The 23,669-nt window shown below is 31.4% G+C and overlaps 1 protein-coding gene across 1 annotated transcript in view; it reads left to right on the top strand.

The window, feature by feature from the left end:
- The first annotated feature begins 4,472 nt into the window (after positions 1-4,472).
- Positions 4,473-23,669, top strand: part of LOC145248095 (uncharacterized) — an 81,540-nt gene continuing 62,343 nt past the window's right edge. The window contains exons 1-3 of the mRNA XM_080109884.1: positions 4,473-4,565; positions 13,385-13,541; positions 19,714-20,716. Coding sequence (XP_079966010.1) covers positions 13,416-13,541; positions 19,714-20,716 — 1,129 coding nt within the window. The 5' untranslated portion in view covers positions 4,473-4,565; positions 13,385-13,415. The remainder of the gene's footprint in view (positions 4,566-13,384; positions 13,542-19,713; positions 20,717-23,669) is intronic.

Here is a 23,669-nt window from a genome sequence, read left to right as displayed (position 1 = left end):
AACACGGTACTTTTTATTACCGAAATTTCTGCGCCAGTGTCTACTAAAGCTCTAAACTTATTTTTTATTTTAATAGGGATGCAATTAGCGGCGCCCATATGTCCTACTATCGTCGTCTGTTCACCCCCCTTCCTCTCGCTGGGCATCTTGCGAGTGGGGGTGGCTCGTTTCCCGACTTAGGGAAAGTACAGTTCCTGGCTATATGGCCTTTTCTGCTGCAATTGAAACACTTCATCCCCGGCCAAGGTCTCTCCGTTTCTCTTGCCTTGAAGCCGGGTCCCCTATTAAATCCTTTATAATTCCCATGCCCCCTATCTGGCTCTGGGAATCTCTTTTTCCCTATCGCTTCTATGTTCCTCTGGCGTCTACTATAATTAATTTCCATAGGTTCTTCTTCTCGGACATTGCCTCTTATACGGGTTTGCCACCGTTCCTCGATTAGGGCCTTTTCATAGGCTACTTTGAGATCCGATGGTTCCTCCCTCATGACAGCGATTTTGACTTCTCTGTCATATAGCCCCTCGATGAAGAAACCTATCACTTGGCTTTTCACTACTACATTGTTCGTATCTAGGCTACCATACGAACCTTCAGCTAAGCGCACTAACCTCTGCATGTAGTCCTGCAGAGTTTCGCTCCTACCCTGTCTAATATTTGCCAACTCCCTCATAAATTTGGTAGGATTTGCCTGAACTCCAAAATAATTATCTAAAGCTTGTTTCAAGTCTACCTATGCCAAACTCGCATTGTTGGTTAGCAGACTTGAAACAAACTGTCCCACTGGGCCAGCCGTAGTTAATAATGCTAACTGACATTTCTCTTCCTCCGGTTGTCTAATTATTCTACTATACTTATCTATATCACTAAGCCACCTACTGTATTTGTGCGACTGTCGAGAGTTTAAAGTTTTTATTTTCGCTAATAACGCCTCCCCCCTCAGAGAGTTCGAAATGGCCTTCCCTACATTGCGTAGTTCAGCCCCTAGGATCTGCGCGAAATCTGTAAAAATATGCTGCTCCATCTTCGAAAATTATTTACTCGATACCCTAATTATTATGAGAAGGATTAAAGAAAAAACAAAAAAAATTTTTTTTTTTTTTTTTTTCAACACAATTATTAGAGCCGAGGTTACGAAAAAATATTGAAAAAAATCACTGACCTTGCCTTTTCCTTGCGTGCGTTTTTCTCTTTGTTTTGGTCGGATTAGTCTTTTGTTGTTTGTGTGGTAACTGTTGTAAGAGTTCTTTCGTGTAATAGTTCTTTCGTATAATAGTTTTTTTGTGTAAGTGTTCTCTTCTTTTTTTTTTTTTTTAAGGTATGAGTGAACCGGTCGTAGGTCACCAATTAGTTTTTATTATCTATACCCCAGGTTCGGCTTTGCATCGCTGATGCAAAACTGGTTCACAGCGCCAAATAGGTTTTGTTATATAGCCCAGGACCCCTAGGCTGAGAACGATCGTAATTAATACGTTCCCCGCTGCAACAAAAACCCAGTGGCCGGCTTTTAGTGATCGTCTAGTTGTTTAATTTTCTGGTTGTTATAGTAACGGCTAAGACGACAGAGTTATTTCCCCCTTGACTGTGCATTTTTCATTTCTCGACTTTCTATAGCTGTCATACCTGTCAAAATAAAGTTTCCGGCGAACCCGACTTTGAGATGCACATAAAGGTTAGACGTAACTCAATATAACAAATCAAGACGTAAGACACACTGGCTTTTCATATAAAAATATATTTTGTTTTCAGATTATATTTTTCGTTTTACACAAAGATTGTCAAAAGTTCAAACTTTAACAGTGTGGCTTACTGTTCATTTCAATGATGGAGAGGGGTGTGTGGAAACGCTATACTCTCGACAGTCGCACGTTTCCTCTTCTTCTTCTTCTCGCTTCTCTCCTCCTTTTCTTCTTCTCTTCTGGTTAGATTCCAAAAATCACCGCTTATATTAGCGTCTTTCACTTGGTTTTTTTCCCAATCCACGTGATCTGTCCATCATTTGCTCGATCCTGGCGCGCGTGTTTCTTGGTCACGTTTTTTGACAACTTTTCGCTGCCTCTGACCTCAACCATCATCCGAGTTCTTTTCAGCTGACCGACACGTGAATTTATCACTCATGCTAAATTCTATACATTCCAGAGTTCCGAGGATGTCACGTTTCCTTGTTTTGTAAACAAAAAAATCGTCGTCCAATTTCTCTGTTTATGACGTAAGCTTTTTCATTCCGACTGGTGAACAATCGATTATTCGATGCCCACTCTTTTAAATCTTTTTATTAAAGAAGTTTTTTCTTTTCAGTTATGTATCGGATGGTTCCAGCCATCCATTACATAACACTTGTACAGTTTAATCGAAACATTAAAAAATGAAAATATTGAAAAAAGTGTGCTGTTTCTTATTTTATTTTTCTATTTCACACATTAAAATTTATAAATTCATTTGCGTGAGAATTACAGCATTCACCCACACCAAACCTTTGGGTTAAAAAGTAGGACGCTTGAGAAATGGCCAACATAGTTGAAAGCACGTTTTTTTTTTGTTTTTTTTTTTTTGTGAAAACTATGAATTTTTTATCAATCGGGGCTTGATTTAAAAAACTTTTTTTTTGCAAGCCTCTGGGAGCCTCTAAAGAAATATAAAAGGCAAGAAGAACTTTTCTCATCAGAGAGGGACATCAGACACCAACAGAAAGGCAAGTTGCATGCTCGCAGAGCGAATTCAGTAGCTGAAATGACAGCTTTTCTCGCACGTCAAGGAACATTGCTTAATGCTTGACTCCCTTTTTCTCTCACTTTGCCACAAAATATTGTCGGACTATTTCTCTCACGCTTTTTTTTTTTTTTTTTTTTTTTTTACATAGGCATAACCACTTATCAAGGCCCAGAGACCACAAGAGTGTACAGTAGTCAATCGGACGATGTAGTAATCGGTAGTAATGGAAATTCCTTCTTTCATACAGGCTACCACCTTTGTGCACACTAAAAAAGTAATTTCTTTTCTATTAACGAAGATAAACAAAAGTTTATTTCACATTAGTTGGTAGTGTATTTCTTTTTATTCATTTGTTTCGGGGGACTTATGCAAGTCCCTAACGAAAGTTATATTGTACGTACTAGTTATGGAATAAAGTTTTCATTAAAAAAAAAAATGACTTAATTTAATCAAGTAGTTTTTTTTTTTTTTTTTACCGAGGAAAATAAAATTTTAATGAGATCGATCGTATCGTCGCCATTTGCCTATTTCCCGGGACCATGTGAGGGGGGGGGGGCTTTAAATGAAAACGCGATTAACAAAGGACAAAATGAAAAAAATAATAGAGATTTAAAAAAAAAAAAAAAAAGGGCATAGAAACTCTGTAAAATAAGTGCAAAAAAAAAAAAAAACTAAAATATTTATCTAGGTATTTTTTCTGCCCATGTTTCAAAATAATCTTGTCAAATTTTGATAAACTTTAAGCAGTGGTTGGAGTTATCTCCCCTGGCGCCCTTCTCCTCGTCCACGAAAAGTAAGATGGCCACGACAAAATCGAGTTAAAGTTTGATTTTCCTCTGTAAAAAAAAAAAAAAAAAAAAAAAAAAAAAGCAGTAAATTTTTATGACGTGCCACCCAAACCTACCCATGTTAAGAACAGCTTTAGGAATATCCTCCAACCCCGAAAGCCGTTCTTAGCATGGGGAGGTTAAGGGGGGAGGGTATTCCGAAAGCTGTTCTTAACATGGATGGTTGTGGGGGGGTGTTCATGCTACGTTAGGCAGGTCGTAAAAAATATTTAAAAAAAAAACTACTTGATCAAATTTAGCGATTTTTTTATATGAAAACTTTATTTCATTAACGAATACGTAAAATATAATTTTAAAAAAATATTTTCATTTTTTGATGTCTTCAAGCACTATTTTTTTTTCTTGTATTTCTGCTCTGATCGCGACCTTTAACAACAACAAAAAACTTCAGTAAGGAGCACACCAAACTTTTTTTTTTTTTTTTCAGCAACTAGAAATAATCCCTCCACTCCAGTACCCTTCCACTAACCCTCTCTCCCAAAACTTCTGAACGAACGAAGAAAGAAAACTTAATCTTTTCACGTTCGCTAGTCTCGTGTGTGTTACCTCAAATGGTAACACGAGGCTAAAAGCAAGCAAGTTTGTTTAGTTAACCGTATACGACAACAACGTAGACATCTCCTTATTTATTTATTTATTTTTTTTTAATTTAAAACTGTTTACGACATAGCAGATCGATCGTTTGACGGCGAGAGTTTGTTTCCGGCGGTTTGAATTGACACAGTTTACGACCTGTCGTAAAGTATCGGCTGCCAAATGTAAATCTGTAAAATGTTTAAATAAGTGGATATAGTTTTATTAGTATAAGTATAAAGGCCAATATTTCGAAATACATTTCCTTTTATTTCTTTAGTCTTTAATATATTATTTTTTTCTGGATTAGGAATCAGTTTACGACATATCTGAACGTTTGTTGACAGCAGGTGTTTGTTTGCCAACTTCCTCCATGTGATTTTGCACGCTACAAGTTAATTTTACACCTATATTAATTGAAATAAAAGAAAAGAGGTATTTATATAACTGTGTTATAAAAATCTCTTCTATCGTTGTCATGTACAATTTTTTTATTTTAAATTATAATTGTTCTATTATTTACAACAACAAAAAAAAATCGAAATATTTTTATCTCATTCATTTGGTTGGTTTAATTTAAAAAGAAAACGTTTAATTTATTTAATAATAAAGACAAAAATTTATGAAGCTGTAATAAATTAAATATCTACAAAGCAAAGAATACCTGACTTAAAGTCACGTTCGGTCAGATGTAATTTAGAGATTTTCTGTTTTGGATCACCTACACTTATGGTTTGCCAAGTTTTATAGTATTTTTAAAAAAAATTATTTAGTAAATTGTTAGATGAAAGTACAGAATAGTTAACCCTCTTCTCCCTATGTTAAGAATCCTTTTCTAAATAATCTTCTGCAGTTTGCGGACTGTTGAAATTATTTTGAAAACTAGTTTTAACATGAAGGGGGTGTTAACTATTCTGTATTTTCACCTAACAATTTAATAAATTTGGAAAACGGAAACACTAGCTAGAAGTTATAGTACGGATGCAGTTTAATATCAAGAACTAAAGCTGACCGAACACGGTAACACCGTTTGCTGCTGACTTTCAGTCGGGTATTCTTCTGATTTGCCTTAAATATCTATTGCTGTTGTAGTATTATTATTATCGTCGCTGACGCTGTGTTGTACTGTTGTAATGTTGCATACCTGTGTTTGTTTTATAAGTACTTCTATTCGATGAACTTACTGCCCCTACTCTACATAAACACACCTGAACAACTCGACAATTAGTTGAATCTCATCTCTTCCACTGTAGAGATCTTGAGATGCCGTAAGACTTTCTGGTGCTAGCGCGGTGTGCACTGCAGAGAGAGTGATCCGTCCGCGCTATTTTTTTAAAATCGTATTTCCAAGTTTAATTAAAGTTTTATGATACGTTTTTTTTATTCAATTGTAAGGTTGAAGTATAGAATAGGTACAAAACACCCTCTCCTCCCCATGTTAAGAATGGCTTTTTAAATAACAACGTTATTATTTACGTCCGGCGGATCACTCTCTGCACTAGTACCGACTTTCTATTTTTCATAGCTGATTTCCTCGAATTGCTAGCCTTTGAAGTTCCTATCTCGCTCCGTTTCCCTGACTGTACCAACATATAGAAATTTAAATGTAATGTGAACAAACCTCTCACTGCACAAGTGCACAACTTCACGATGTTGAATACATGATAGTCTTCAAATCTAATGTAAACAAGTTCCTGTTGAGCTATTCTCATAAATAATCAAATTCCACCCAATTTACACCATTAACGATTACTACACTACCACCACTAACAGTGTCAGAAATCGCCATTAAAAATGCGTGATAAAAACTTGAATAATTAGACTTACTATCTTTCGAAGCTATAACTACTTGAAAAATGTCATTTAAACCCTAATTTTTTTTCAATAAAGGAGCAAAGACCAAATTTTAAAATAATAACAGGTTTAATAGCAAAATATGCAATATTTGTTTTTTTAAATCGGTTTTCTTTAAAAAAAGATTTCAAGAAAATCAACGAATTTTAACTTACTTTGAATATAATAAATATATATAAATTCCAAAAAATCACTTACCTATAAAAATACTAATCAATGGATACTTCCATTCTTTATTGTTAACAATTTATCCATATATATATATATATATATATATATATATATATATATATATAGATATTTTATATTCCATGTACTTTTTAAATAAAATATTTTTTTTAAGCAAGGATTAAAAAATACCACGATATCAGATGGTCACAACTGAGAACTTGAGAACTTCGGTGGCCTAAAAGTGCCATAATTAATCTCCTCTTTCTATTTCTGACATGTGTTTGCTGTCAACAAAAGTTAGTTAATATGGGTCATCGTACTTGAAAAATGATCACATTCACTCATAAGTAAGTTTACTTTTATAAAAAAACCTTCAACAATTTTTTTTTTTATTCTCTTAAAGAAATACATGAGCTTTTTGATTTAAAATATTTTATTTCTTTATCAAATTAATTTTTTTTAAATATCCAAAATAAAAACACCATTGAATGAAATAGAAAAAAATTATAGTAAGTGCTTAATATTTACTTGATAATATTTGAAAAATGTGAGGTTCCACTTAAAAAAAAAAAAAATCAACATTTTTTTTTTTAAGTTTTAAACTTTTAACTTTACAGGTAAATTTCTACAAAACTATTCTTTTTTTGTTTTAAATTAGATTATTTTATTTATTGATCTTTTATCTTCAATTTTTGATATATAAATCTGAGGTGAGAAAATTAATTATTTTCATTTTAATAGACATTTCAAAATGGGGGAGGTGAATTTTAAAAAAAGTTTGTCTAGAATATTATAATTTGGTTTATCGGAAAAAGCATAAAATTCCACATTAAACCTGAAAATTATCTTAAAAATTGAACCAATAGAAAATTTTTTATAGATTTTTAAATTGAAAAAAATTTAACTTGTAAAATTCAATTCATTTCATTATGTAAAACAAATGGCTGCATGAGCGTGCGCAGGCACTTTGTAAACACTTTTTAAAAAAAAATAAAAAATAATAATATTTCTATTATTTTTCAAAAACTTTAATAGTTTATTTTGGAAGTATATTCCATAAAGAAATTAAACAAACCACTTTAAAAAGAGAAATTACGAGTTTTGTATACTTTATTCGCAGTTTTGTGTTAAGGGTGTCAAAAATTCCCAAAAAGTTCTGACACACCTACACTACCACCTAACATTCATTAATCCTTTGAGTGGCCTTCGGGCCTTGATAAGTGATGAATCCCAAGTAAAAAAACAAAACTTCCTCCTCACTTAGGATGCCCCCTATAAATCTAACCCCTACGTCTCGGTGACAATGTGTTTTGTTTGGAGTGAAAAACAAAAGCGTTAGCTTCTTTCAGGATTTGTTTATGAATATGGCGACTATATTTTTCCAGATGAGTTTTCATTTCAGTGTTTCGCATGTATGATGAAACTTGCCATAATCCGGCGATTTTAATGGTATTCTTTAACTAAAATATGATTTTAATGGTATTCTTTAACTAAAATATGATTTTAATGGTATTCTTTAACTAAAATATGGCCCGAGTAAGTTGTTTGAGAGTACATATACAAACTCATTTCATTTTAAATAATTTGGTATTTTTCTTTTTTCTTTTATTTTTCCTTTAGGTTTTTAGGTATGCAGAAAACGATATATATTTTTTTTCGATTTTTTTATCAGTTTGTTCAAGCTGAGGATGGTGCATCCTACTGGATGCCAAACATTCACACACTATCTTATATATTCCAACTGAAAGATCTTTTAAAGATTCTGACCGTCCGTTTAAGTGTAATTGTTTGAATCTCTGATGCACTTGGTTCACTGGGTATATTTGCTAGGTAGTTTTTGAATTTCTTTTCTATGAGTCCAGTTGCTCTTATAATTACTGGAATGATAGAGATCTTCCTAAGATTCCAGTTTCTTTTCATGTCATGCATAAAACCTTGGTATTTCTTTATCCTTTCCCTCTCAACTCTGTTTTAGCCCAGCATCATTGGCGACACTAATTTCTACTAATGTTTCTTTGGCGGATGTTAACAATCCTGCCACTTTTCAAAAATCGCTAAAAGACATGGCGGACGACCTACACATGACACTTAAAGTAATTAACGCTCCCTCTGACACGTGACCGGAAGTTAGGGGGCATATGTGTATTTGTTTGACTTTACATACGTGAATGAACAACGAATTGTTACGTAGTGCGCAAAGAAAAACCAAAACATTTATTTTATTTATCTACTTACGTTAATAAAAAGAAACGGTCCTTTCTTAAATATGACAAATAAGTTAGAACAAAAACATAACACGTTTTGGTACTTGTGTAGTTTTGCCACGAGTGTACGAACCATTCTTTCACCTTTAACAATTTAATGAAAAATATTTTTTTTTTTTTTTAAAGTTCGTATTTCTCGCGTTGGCAAAACTACACTAGTACCAAATGTCTTTTTGGTTAAGAATAAAAGTATGTTGAAAAAATGTAAATAAATAAATTCCAGTCACGTGTCAGAGGGAGCGTTAATTACTTTCAGTGTCATGCGTAGGCTGTCTGCCATGTTTGTTTAGTGATTTTTGAAAAGTGGCAGGATTGTTAATCTCCGCCGTTTCTTCTTCCTCCTTTTTGTCTCATATCAGTATGTCAGGTTTTCCTGGTACGTACCTGTAGAGATTGTATAGTCATAGTAGATGGTGTATTTCCAACTGCGCTTTATGATAAACTAGCCTAGGTGTCCGGGTGTTTGGAGGTGTTTTGAGCCAAAATAAATAAAAGTGGTGGCAGGCAGGCTCGAACCCATACTGCAAAGGAGGAAAAGAACTTAAAAAAAAAAAAAAGTGACATCTTTGCTGTTGCGTCCATCATCAAACCGGAAATGGCGAAGGTTTAAATTAAGGCTAGTCAATCGAAAAGAGGGGATGACTTTCAAAAATATCGGCGAAAAAAGCGATCCCTCCTTGTAGAAAAGTACCCAGTTGAGGGTGAAGGAATTAATGTTTTTAGCCAGTTTTTTTTATATTTGTCATTCAGAGGGTCGAGCTTCAAAATAATACTGATCTTGTGAAAATCAGTTGCCTCTGTCGAAAGTTTTAGGCATACATACATACATTTAAACAGATAGGTGAAATTTATATTATAGATGTTCCCAGGAGTTGCTATTGCATTCGATATTCAACTTTTTACAGATCGTCCAATAGAGATATTTACACATTCCATTGTGCCACGTCATATAGTAGCCATCTCTCAGCAGAACCTTATAGTTGGATGTTAGGTGACTCACCCTCTCTACTACTGTGTGCTTAGACCACTCATCTTCATAAAAGCATTGGTCATCAAGCCTTGATCTAGGTCAGCTGTTATAATCCTCTCCTGATCATAGTAAAACGATTCTCTTTTTAGCCAATCTAAGACATTTACTCGGTCATGGCTGATAGAATTAGAGCATGCTACCTCCCATAGATTAAATAAAGGGCTCTTTTTGTATTTCTGTACAGATTCCTGAGTTCAACAGAAAGATTCCCAAGTTTGGAAAGAAATACCCAAAGAAAGTTGGAAGTTACATCAATTGAAACGTTATGAAAATAACACTCAAAATGAGAACAGCAATCCAAATTCATTTTATTTTTGGTCCTCTGACAAAGGAGGGATTGGACCTAGTAATTCACTCCTGTTCATTCGTTACTTTGTTTGCACTTGTCTTAATAACCACTCCTTGAATTGTTTTGAAATTTTGTACAAACATTAGTCATGTTGAAAGTAAATTTTTTAAGAATAGATTTTCCGGGATAACTCTGGTTGCTCCCCTACCATCACCATCACCAGGAGGCATTATAGAGGTAAAATTGCCCCCAAATTGTTCATCCGTTCGCACTTTTCTCAACAACCACGCCTTGGATTTTTGAAAAAATTTTCCACAAACATTAGTCATGGCGAAAGTAAATTTTTCACTTGTGGTAGCATTACAAGTGTATGCTGTATTTTCATGTACATCGACAATATTACATACCTAATGTGCTTCAACAAGTCATTTTTTTTTTTTGTTGGTCAATTTTTAAAAGAATTACATTGATGAAAAGAGAATAAAATAAGCATTCCAATGATGTTAATTTATATTTCTTTTATGCGTTCAATATTTTTATGCTCCAAGTTGAAAATGAAAAAAACGGTAAAAAATGACAACAACAAAAAGGGAAACTGTTTTTTCAATGTTTACATTTTGACGTTACGTTTGGATGCGCGGGGTTAAATTTTACAGGCTATATAAGCATAGAAGTCCATCCCTACTGGTCTTTGATTTTTATTTTTACGATCACAGGAAGCAAAGTTATGACTGAATAAAGTTGACAAAGAATATTTCAAAATTGATAAGATAAATCGGCATACTTCATCCATTTTCATATGGATAATAGTTTCAGAATTATTTTCATGTATAATATGTAAATATTTGATAATTATTAATTGTGCGGAAATTTTAAAATGTTATCTTTTATAGAAATTCAAATCGCTTAAAGGGAAGCGATGACAGTGATGGTTAGCTATGCGCTAACCATCACTGTCAGTGTATTAATGAGTTTTTATTCTCTTAAAAATAGAAAATTTTTTTCTGCTTTCAAAACGAAAGCAGAAAAAAGTTTCATTTTTTATTCTGGGTTTGTCATCCAAACAATACTATTTTGTTGTTTTTAATGCTTTTAGTGCACATGTACTAAAAGTGTTTAAAAAAACAACAAAATGTACTAAGTACATGCATTTGTTTTTTAGTGGTGAAAATAAAAACAAACAAAAAAAATATATAACAAATGGAAGGTACTTGTGCACTTATGTTACCCAGCTGAAATAATAATGTTATTATTTAGAAACCTATTCATGGGGAAGGAAGGGTGTTTTGTTAAGTATTCTGTACTTTCACCTAACAATTAAATAAAATATATCGTGAAACTTGAATTTATTTTTAACTCATTGTCAAGACCATTTTTTTGAATCTGTAAAACAAACCTGATTTTTTTTAACTGAAAATATCTAAATAATAATAATTAGGCGGTTCGATAAAGAATTTCATTGTGATGCATTTTGTAAATTTTTACCTTGTTTCTACCTTAACATTTTTCTTTAAAATGACTATCTTTAAGGTTTCGAGTATGCTAAAAACGAATATCGCATTTAAATTTTCCGCAAATAAGTAGCTTTCCGGATATTAAGCAAGCAATGTCATTTCTTATGTTATTGCTGGTGGCCATCTTGGTACATGCATTTGTGCATAGTTTCTCGGGGTTAGGTTTGCGCGCTCGCGCGTACCTTCGTTTTCAGCATACCCTAAAACCTATAAAAGTAATCATTTTAAATGTTAAGGTGGAAACAAGGTAAATTGCCGATTTATTTCTTTGTTTACATAGTTGAATTTTCAGTAAAACAGCAGAAAAGAAATGACAAAAATTACCATCAACTGATGAATATATAGTTGTTGCTTATCAGGATTCCTGGTATCCTGGTACTGTGAAAGCTACATCAAGGATTCACGTAGAGTATGATTTATGGTTGCATCTCAGAAAATAGGGGTATATTTTGGGCCAGATAGAGATTTACAAAATTGAAAATTGGACTGGTCCTAAAATGCATAAGTTCTGGTCGACTATGGGAATTTCTATCTTTTACAGAAATCCAAAATCTATATGAAAAATTTTCGATTTATTTCTGAGATTAATTTATATCTATTCAATTTCTTTTTTCTTTGAGGGGAGTAGTAAATACTGGCTATAAATGCTCTTTAGGCATTCAATGGCTACACCCAGATTAAGCTCTTCTTTGGTGAGGAGGCAGGAAAATGCCTGCTCTCAATAAAGCTATATTTAAATACCACTATAATACTTTATGAATAGACACCCACTGTATGATACCATGTGCCAGTTTAAAAAAAAATTGAAATTTGTACATCTGAATTTATAATTCATGGCTTATGGTAAAGATATACATGAAATTTGACTGCATAATCAGAAAGAGCACACAATTTTACATGAGAGTGCCAAATTTCATGAGAATAGCTTGAAAAATAAATAAATGGTGGCGAAATTACCGAATTTCTTGAAATGTTGAGGTCCGTAATTTAGCCCATTTTTTCTAAAGAAAAATGTCCATGGAAAAGCCTAAATTTTGGCACTTAAAATTCTCATAACTTTTGAACTACTTATGGTATTTGCATAATTCAAACGGTTTATGCATCTTTTACATAGCTCTTTTCATGCAAGTTGATAAAATAACAATTATCTAAAAAGAAAAAATCAACGTAATGTTACTTGTGGAGGGGGACCCCACATGCTTGGCTTGTTTTAATTTTTTTTTTTTTGCAAAGGTTTTAATTTTTTTTTTTTTGCAAAGGTTTTAATTTTTTTTTTTTTTGCAAAGGTTTTAATTTTTTTTTTTGTAAAGGTTTTAATTTTTTTTTTTTGCAAAGGTTTTAATTTTTTTTTTTTTTTGCAAAGGCTTTAATTTTTTTTTTTTTTGCAAAGGTTTTAATTTTTTTTTTTTTTTTTGAGGCACTAAAATTTTATATCCTAACCAAAAAAGCGATTTTTCATTTATATTTTGCATTTATTGATTTTTTTTTTTTTTTTTTTTTTTTTTTTTTTTTGTAATTAGCTATTCAAGAAATTGAACATCATAGTTGAATTTTGATTTTGCAATTCTTCTGCCGGTATTTATGCAGAGAACAACCTGTTTTTCTGTGGATGATGCACCAGCATATTCTGGTAGCTTACATAAACTGTCAGAATATGCTGAGTGCTGATCAAATTTTGAAACGCAAGAAAAAAAGAAAACGTCATATAGTAATTTTAATGAAGCAAAATGGGAATACAAAAAAAAAAATCAACCTACAGTAAATTTTATATATATATATATATATATATATATATATATATATATATATATATTGTAAAATAAGGTGTAGCAACAAATGAAAACTGTTTTTCTTTTTGGTAAAAAATGTTACTGTATATCTTGGCCTCTCAGTTGTAAAATACTTGGGCCAATAAGTATTCCCAGCTATAGAAACAACAAGTGAATATTTTGTAGATATGATTTTCTTTTATTGTCCAAGTGCATACAAAAGTACAGTTTAAAAAAGCAAAGCTAAACAAATTGCAGGTAAAAATTTCCTTGACAATGCCGGTTGGACAGCTAGTAAAATCTATTTAATTAATTGTTTGAAATTTTCATGAGTTTTATTGTGTCTATTTTATTTAATTCCAGGTATTTGAAATTGATGCATTAAAGGAAGACAATGCCGAAAAAGGAAAAGCTACCCCCTGGGTGGCTAAAACGAGAATCCAAGACATATCCGGGGAATTTTTATTATTTTCATAAAGAGACAAGAAAAACAACATGGCAATTTCCAACCAATGAAGAGGTAAGATATGAGTCTGAATCTTTGGTATTTTCTTAAAATTAGTTTTTACATATATTTAATTTGTTCTCATTTTTCATTTTAAGAATTCAAAAATATTCAGATTGAAAGTTTTCACATTTAAAAAGGAAATTTGGTGATTGTTTTAATACATAAGTGAAATAAAGCAGTTAAAAAAAAAAAAAAAGCAGGGAAACTATTTGATGCACTAGCATATCATGAAAAAGTATTTGTGTACACCAAAAATTATGGAAAATTATCAATTCGAATTTTACTAAAATAAAATTCATTTCTTAGTAATATTTTCATCATATGTGTCATAGAAGATTATCTCCCTTATATGAAAACACCATACGGTTTTGTCATTCAGGTTGTTGACTATAAATAGTAAAATAATTTTATTTCCATTAAAATTCTACTTGATAATTTTAATTCGAACTTTACTTTGCTAAAATATTGTTTTCAACCAGTAAACGTTGATATTATATTTCTTGTAGTCTGTCCACTTTTTCTCAGAAACTACTGGGTTGATCTGGTTGAAATTTTGTATGGACCGTTGCTATGATGAAGTGCAGCAAACTAAGTATTATGGTATCTGTTCAATGCACATTTATGGATTAAGAGGCATTATTATTTAATGCACAAATAAGCATAAATTTAACCGTATTCAACTATCAATAAAGCATTCATTTTAAATCAACAGGCTATAATGTTTGCCTGTTTTTAAGGGGCAAAAAGTTTAGTCTATATATTTTGGAACTATTTTTAAATTAGACTGTTTGAATCTAAGTAGTGAATTTATCTTTCTAATTTGGTAAATGTCTTATCGATTAGATCCCTTGGACACTAGGAGTTAATTAATATTTTATTTTTGTTACTTAAATGGTTAGTTTGTATTTCATTTCTGGGATTTGTTGTATTTACTTTTTTAGTAGGTGTTTTTTTATGTAGTTTACATACTTTGTTTTGTTTTATTTATTTCTATTGTTAATTTATTTGTTTTTCTTTTGAATTGTTCATTTTTAGGTAGTTTAGTAGGAATGATTTCATGTATGCATTTAGATATAAGTTCTAAACTTTTATTTAATAAATTTCTTTCTGCTATATATATATAATTATCACCATTTTCTCTTCTAAGCATAGCTTACATCATCTAGAGTTATTGTTATAACTTGGTGTTATTTTTCGGATTTTTTGTGTAATTTTTGTTGTTTTGGTTTATTGCAGTGCTATGTTTATATAATTTATTGTTAAATGAACTTTTGTGTATATATTGCATGTTTTCAACTGTTCTCTGTAACTCTGTTCTGTATTTTTGTAAAATTTAATTTTTACTGTGTCTTAGTGTACTATGCTAATTTGTTGGTATTTTCTGTTCAAAGGTACTTGTATTTTATTTTACAGTTACATGTACGTTTTTCAGATATTTTTGCTGTTCTATACAACTTTTTGTTACGTTTTTATTTTTAGATTTAGCATTTTTTTCTGACAACTGAAGCTAAATTTTATTATATTTTGTGTAGAGTGTTTGGTGTTGAGCAGTTGATTTATTATTTGAGAAATATAAAATATGTCAATAATTTTTTTTATATATACATGTATAAGTGCAGTCTATTATATTGCCAATTGCGCGTGTGTGTGTGTGTGTGTATATGTATAAGTGCAGTCTATTATATTGCAAATTGTGTGTGTGTGTGTGTGTGTGTGTGTCCAGCTAAAAGTTCCAAACTACAAGACAAACACAAAGTTGTTATATTCTGGAAATTTAGAAAAAAATATTCTTTGATTCTAAACTGCAGATGTCAGTTTTTCAATCCTTTTATGATCTTTTATCAAAGGAGTCATTTCATTGTGCCGTCTCATTCCTCAAGGAATATGTATAATAGAGTGATTTGTACATGTTCATATATTCAGGGATAAGAATGGGCTGGGTGGAGAAGGAAGAAAGTAGAGAGAGATAAAAATAGATGGATAGAGAGAGGTAAAGAAATAAGTTTTAACACAAACGTTGCACTAGATAATGCCGAGTATCCCTGCTAATAAATTTTAAATAAGAATTACAACATAATGTGATACATGTTAATGAGTTTTCATCTCATTACATGACCCTTGTATATTCCCAACCACTTAGCAATAATTCACATTTGCATTTCTTTTTAATAACCCATTCCCCATTTCTTAGTCTCCTGCTTTTCCATTTCTGTCCAAGTTAAAACTGCTGGTGAGTAGATATGATTGACTTTCTTTCACTAGAGAGAGGCAATGAAAAAGCAAAAATATGTATATATTTAAAAAAAAAATTTTAAACCCCAAATAAATACGTGTGATTGAAAATAATCTACTAAAAATATCCGATTTTAATGAAATTGTCAATATATATTAATAAATTATGTTAATATAACATATTATTAAACCGCTAGATTTTTTAGCGCATTAAAAACAGGCAAAAGTTATAGGAATGAGTGCTTTAAGAGAAATTGATGGTTGAATATGATTAAATTCATGCTCTTTTTCACATTAAATACTAATCCCTATTAATTCCTAACTGTATATCGAACGGATACCATAATACGTAATTTGCTGCACCTTATCATAGCAAAGATTCATACAAAATCTTAGCCAGATCGACTCAGTAGTTTGAGAAAACTTTTAGAGTAAATATGGTTTTGTGGTGACTAATCCCTATCTGTGCATCGAACGGATACCATAATACTTAGTTCACTGCACCTTATCATAACAAAGGTTCATACAAAATTTCAGCCAGATCAGATAGTAGTTTCCAAGAAAAAGTGAAATGGACATACAGACAGACTAAGAGAAATATAATCTATTATATTAATATGGTTGTCACTGCGGCCATTATCATCCTGACCAACCCTTTAAAAGAAAGTGGAATATTCCCAAATATGTCTAATAAAGCAAAAAAATTGGTGTCACTTTTAAGGCAAAGCTAATAAAGATGAGTTGTTTTTATACTATTATATTTAATGTAACAACATTTTAACATTACAAAAATGGTCTTCTGATTTAATTATAAAATGCCCTGGAAATGTTCCTTCTAGTATAGATTATTATTGCACAAAACTATTTTTAAAGATTGTTCTCAGAAATGATGCTAAAAATTCAAAAATTTAAATGTAAGAAAAAAAAATTAAATGTAAGAAAAAATTTTTTTTTTTCATTTGCATATTCGGTAAAGTCTCTGTAAAAGTGGCTTGTGAACTTCGACTATGGGTATAATAATATGTATTTTGTCCTTAAACTGAAATTGGATGCGTTTAAAGTAATTCAGGTGACTTTAAAAAATATTTTTTTAAAAATAAGTAAGCAATCTATATTAACATTAATGTATTATTAAATAATGAAAATGACATTAATTCTTTGATTTGAGGCAATCTTTTCAAAGTTTATTCATTTTTTAATTTAAAAAAATTACTTTCAATTTCATTGCTTATGTATTATCAATAAAGATTTGGTAAAATTCAAAAAGCTTATTTCATTTTGATTTCGCTTTTTGTTTAATGGAAATCATGCCAGTGTATATCAAGGAAAAGTATCTTCTGATTTACATAATGGTTTCCAGTTTCCTTATAATTGAAAATTTAACAATGTTTCTTTGGTGATTTTTCTCCAGATTTTTTGCTAAAGTAAAATAATTTAGATGTTTACTTTTTATTACAAATGCTCTACAAATTACAAATGAATCGGGAATTAGAATTTTTTTTTTTTAATGCTGGTTTAATTGTTTTCTTTAAATTTTTTTCTTCAGATATTTTGCTGAAAACAATATTTTAGATTTTTATTTTATATTACAAATCTCTTCTCTGCTATTATATAAAAGGAACTTTATCTGTGTATTTGCATGAGTTCATTCCCTATCGACACAAAAACAGCTGGGTCGATTTTTATGAAATTCACATGAAAGCACTATATGTGCCTGGTAGTGTTCTTAGATTAGATGAAGGCAACAACGAACCACGTCAAGAGGATGAGAAGGAAACAAAACAAGCAAGAATGCGGGACTAACCAGGAGCTTCTGGGTACATATTTACTTGAATTTATGTGGAGACAAAAAATTCAGAAACAATCCTTTTGTTTCCATCATAAATCATATTTCTGAAAGCTATCTGGTTCTTGGGGAGTTTCCGACCATTTCCTCTACCCCCATCTCCGTCCCTCTTTGCCGTCAATGGCCGTTCAACATTATCCTCATCTCAAGAAAACAATAAACAGCCGTAAAAAAAAAAAAATAAAATAAAAATAAGTTTTCTTGAAAAAAAACCCCAAAGAAACTAAATTTTTTCCTTTACTTTCATCTAACAATTTACGCTTTTTGTAAACATATTTTTACGTATTTTCTTTAAAAAAAAATATATAAAATTCCTGTGGACCCCCCTCCCCCAAAAAAAACTTGACTGAACAAAAAGTCTTGAAAAAAAACAAAAAACAAACTTTTATTTACACCTAACAATTTATGCTTAAAAAAAGAGTAAAACTTTCATCGTTTCTTGAAGAAAAAAGAAAAAAAACTTTTATTGATATTTTGCAAAAAAAAAATTAAATAAATAAAAATATTTTCAGTCCTTTAAAGGTAGATGTTTGTTATTTTTATTTGCATTTTTTTTTCGGATTGTTTATTTTTAAATTCATGTGCGTCTGTTACAACGCTCGGCTGAAACCAATGATTGCCAATTTCGCCCAATCCATGCTTGACAGGAATTCCCGAGAATCCGGGTCAAATTATGCAAGAGTACCAAGAAGTTTTATTACCACACAAGCAGTAAGGCTAGGCATATAAAATCAACAGTAGGTTCTTTGATATGACGGGAGCACGTTCGAAATGAATGTTTCGGTTTTGAGCACAATTGAAGCATGATATTGACTTTTGCATTTCAAACTTTAATTCAAGCTGTTATATATAAAAAATAATTTTATAAAATCAAGAGTAAGTTCTCTACAGTGCAATGTAGACTACACTGTATTGTGGGCTGTCACTGCAGGTAGGCATGTGAAGCTTCCTTTCGGTGCTCCGTAATGGTCCCCAACTAGAGCAGGCAATCAATCAATATGATTGAAAAGTGAGCAATTTCACTGATTTCGATGACAATAAAAAAATATGGGAGTGTGAAAAATCATTGATCATCATTCAATCCCGGGCAACGTCACTCTCTCTGCTAAATATAAAAAATATTATTCTATTATATAAAACCATTCTGAAAAACAAAAAAAACAGATCATTACAAAATAAATACAATAAAAATATATTTTGACTAGCAAGACCTGTGGAAATTCCACAGCGGACTCTTTCATATGTTATATATTGATATTGCCATTCTGTGGATGTTCAGCATAAATGAAGATGCCCTGATATTATTGTAGCTCTTTTGTTAAAACTGCAAAAGTATTTATCTAAGCTAGCAGTGACGCCCAACGTAACCCAGTCATAAAATATGCTTAAATATGATATTTTAATTCCTGCAGATTATAGAGTCAATTTTCTATCGATTCTTATATATTATAAAGTTGTGATTTCAAAAATAAAAATATATATCCATATGATTTGGGTGCATTAGCTTGGATCCTATCAAAAACCAAAACTTATGAAGAAAAAAAAAAAAAAAAATATATATATATATATATATATATATATATATAAACTTCAGTTCCTTCAGCTATAATCAAAACTGAAACCAAGACTTATGAAGAAGTCTTGGTAAAATTATTTATTAAAAAATAGATGACTTGAGTGCCATCAGCTATAATTGAAACCAAAACCAAAGCTTATGAAGAATTCTTTGTAAAATTATTTATCATAAGAAATGGAAAGTCATAACAATTAAACGATAGTCACTCAGAAGAAAAAAGATGTAAGCGTGACACACAAAATAACACACACATTATCGTATTAATATACAGATTATAACATATTTTTCTAAAATAAAACCATTCTGAAAAGGAAGCATTTCAAAGTAAAACTATTTTTTTATGTAAACTTTTAAAATTAAACTGGAATTATATAAACATCAATCAGAAGGTACTTTTCTTTGTTATAGACTGGCATGACTTCTGAGAAACAAAGGGTAAGCCAAAATGACATAATTTTTTTTTCCTTTAACCAAAGATTTTTATTTGTTATAATAATCATACTTTTTCTTAACCATTTAAATTATTTCAGATCACAAAGACTGAAAGCAAGGAATCCAAGTGTTCCAATGTCAGTAAATCTCCTGCAAAAATCCAACGAAAACCTCTCGATGTGAAGGAGAAACGAGAATCTATGATTCCTCGAGCAGTGCGGCAGATCTGCCCACCGAGTTCATCTGTTAGAGGACAAAAACGAATCCTAAACGTCACTGTATTGAATCGAAATAACTGCAAACTTGTGGCCGACTATTCAAGTTCTGATGGCGAGGAAGAAGGAAGTAAAGCGAAAAAGAAAAAAGATGAGAATGAAAATAAAACCAAAAAAATTAATATGATTCTTCCTTCTCTCACGGAGCGAAAAAAAGTCCAAATGAAATGGAAGCCAGTCGGACCAAGTATTACACAGCCTTCTTCGAAACTTGTCGTTCAGGGAGAACAAAATACAACAAAATCAAAGGATATAGTTTCTTCTTCCATTCCAAAAAAAGATACAGAATCTCCCAAGAAAACAATAAAATCCAAAAAATCCACTTCCAAACTCAAAAAGAAAATAATTCCTACTTCTGAGTTATCACATGAAAGCCAGGAGTCCAAAAAGCCAAGCCCTGACGTGCCTCTGAAAAAAAAAGCTTCTAAAAAGGTTTCTTCCAAAGACGATAAACTAAAGAAAACTGTTAAGAAAACTATTAAGAAAACTGTTAAGAAAAGTCTAAAAAAGAAGGAGATGACCAATAAAGAATCTTTAGAAACTAAACCCCGTGTTCCCAAAAAGGTGGCAAAAAAAACGGGGCTGAAAATAAAGAATATTAATAATTTGGCTAATGCGAATGAAGATGTTGAACAAAATAAGCAAAGCAATACGTTTCCTCAGGGTCCTGTGATTCCATCAGAGCAGTTTCTGCCTGTTGTTCCCGAAATGAACACTTCTAATTTGATTCCGGTTTTTGGAGACAATAATACCTCATTCAATAATCAGAACATTTCTCCATCCAACTCCTTCCAGTTCTCAGACAATTATCTCGAACAAATTGAAGGTAAGAAATTTTAAGCAATATGTATTATATATATTTTAGTAATTGTTTTTTTTTCTTATTTTAATATTGTATTTACATGTAGGTAAGTTATAGAATTTTGGTTTTCTTTTTATAAAAACCTAGTAGGGCTACAGTACCCTCATCATCATAATTATCAACATCTATTTTTAACATCTTATTCCTCTTGGTTAAGTTTGGGGCAATATCAGCTTCCTGACTTAAATGCACCAATTACATTGATGTTATTAGTTTTTTTCCTTTCCCTTTGCAAAACTCAATCATGTTCTGCAAAGTCAAAGACAATTTTTCTACAAACGAACCAAACTAAACACCATGAATGAATAGTTGAAGATATAAAAAACTTGAAACATAAGACCTTTGTTCCAAAATTACTGAATTTGGCATTAAATAACCCAAAAAGTGTTGATATGCCATAAAACAAAGCAACCAAACCAAACACTATGAATAAATATTTGAAGATATAAACAAATTGAAACATAAAAATTCTTTTCCAAAATTATTGGATTCAGAATTAAATAACCTGAAAAGTGTTGATATGCTATAAAACAAAACAACCGAATCAAACCTTTAGTCAGGATCTGTCGTCTTGTAGCAATCTCCATCTAGTTTGGCTGTCTTGAGGATTGATTTTGTTCAAATATCACTGTCTAAGATTCTTGTTGATGGCCTTAATATCTGTAAATTACATAGCTTACATAAGAAATAAAAAGCTTACAAAAAAACAGAAAATGTTGATACATGAATTAATTTTATCAAATTTTTTGCATTTTTCACTTGAAATTTCTCATATTTTTAGTACGTTTTTGTAATTTTTTTCTAATGGTGTCTACATTTTCTACTCTTGTGCTTTTGATATTTTTCTCCTATTGTGTCCCTTTATGTCTAAGTTTACTTAGGAACAACATCAGGGTAAAAATAATTATGACCTGGTTGAGGGTTGAACTCACAGACTTTGTCTTCATGAAGGCTAAGCAATTGACCTATGGGGCAAGTACGATAAATTTACTCTATTGATCGAATACATAAACCAGATTGTCTTTGTTTTGTTTTTTTCTTCTGTCTTTTTTCCCTCTCTCTAAGTAAATGAAAGAAAGGCAGAAAAGAAACAAACAGAACATCATGATTCTCTTTCCCTACAACTACTGATCTTGCTATCAAGGATATTATTGAAAAAATGGCGTCCATTTAAAAAGCCTTCTGAGGCGGATGAATTATTTTTGTAAAGAAATTAAATCAAAATACATTTTTTGTTTGTTTTCAAGGAGATTGAGCAACATTTCACAAAAAAAAAAAAGATAAATAAGAAAACAACTGGCAAATCAGAATCAAATTTTGATTTTGTAATAATAAAGGTATTTACCAGTAATTTATGTATCCAGGTACGTCCAAGGATGGAATACTGTTGCCACATCTGGGCAGGAGCTGCTAGAAAGGACTTATCTTGCCTTGATAGAGTTCAAAATAGACTTTTTAGCCTTGTAGGGGATGTCCTTTTCTCTTCCCTGCAACCTCTTTCTCATAGAAGAGATGTTGCGAGTTTGTCTCTGATGTATCGTTATTTTCATGGCCAGTGCTCAGCTGAGCTCCAATCTATGGTCCCCCTTCGCCAGACTTTCACATGAAACACCCATCTAGCAGAAAACACTATCACTAATTCCCCCCACTCTTTATCTGTGCCTAAACCTGAACGTAGATTCCATGAACAAAGCTTCTTTCTTAGAACTGCATGCCTATGGAATTATCTTCCGTTTTCCTGCTTTCCAGCTGACTACAATATGGTTGTCTTCAAGTCTAACGTAAACAAGGTTTTGATGAACCGTTCCATAAGTTAACAAATTTACCGAATTTCCATTATTAACGATTACTATATTGTCCAATTTCTACTGTACACTGTTTAACCCTTATCCTCGAGTGGCCTCTTGGCCTTGATAATGTGGTGATGCCTATGTAAAAAACAAAAAAAAACACAATTGAAAAAAAACAGGTTCACTTTGCTTTATATATATTAGGAGAAAATATTATCAAAATTATGAGTATTCCAGATAATTGAGATGCATAGAGATATGGGAGGCTCACAAGATAACGAATGTAGCAATGAAACTGGAGAAAATACAATTGTGCTGGAAAATAGATAACGGCGCTTGTTCAGAATTTTCTCTGTATTTAAGAACAATAATAAAGAAAAATCTGTATGATGTACGTACCCGTGACGAAACAAATATATCATATTCCAAAAATCACAAAATCTTTCAAGTAGTTTTATTTTTCTAAACGAAATCATTTTTAAGCAATTAATTGGAATTTGTAGGCATTACAATATAAATCTAGTAAATATGAATTTTTGTTGAGTTATCTCTTTTGTTTTTTTGTTTTTTTAGATTTGTTTTCAAAATGATGGATGAGAAAATGACTTTTCGAATACTCAAAGAATTTTATTTTCTTATTTAAAAATAAAACTATTTAATCAATTTATATGATTGTTGAAATATGAAATTTTCGTTTCGTCACGGGTACATACATCACACAGATTTTTCTTTATATTTGTTTTTTAATATAGGGGAATTCTGGATATGAACCTAGATGACTGCGATCCAACAACTTTTGAGTGTTACTCGGGATGGGTCGAAGATGTAACTCTAAATCGTTAAGGAAAATATCTTTAATATTTGAATAAAAGCCATACTTAAAATGAAAACTGGTCTCAGCAAATGATTGAGAAACCTATCAAGAAAATATTTTTTCCTTTTATAGGGGAGTCACCATGTATCAAGGCCTGAAGGCCAATTGAGGATAAGGGTTAGAAGTGTACGGTGGTCACTGAGACAACAGCATAGTAGTGATGAACATTGAGTGTAATTTGATTATTTAGGGCCGGCTAAATAGGAACTTGTTCACATTGGACTTGAAAATGGCCATATTGTAGTCAGCTGGA

Source organism: Euprymna scolopes, chromosome 26, assembly GCF_053919585.1.
Source record: "Euprymna scolopes isolate OS-2025 chromosome 26, ASM5391958v1, whole genome shotgun sequence".
NCBI lineage: Eukaryota > Metazoa > Mollusca > Cephalopoda > Sepiida > Sepiolidae > Euprymna > Euprymna scolopes.
The sequence above is the reverse complement of the archived record's forward strand: the minus strand, read 5'-3'. Positions and strand labels throughout refer to the sequence as shown.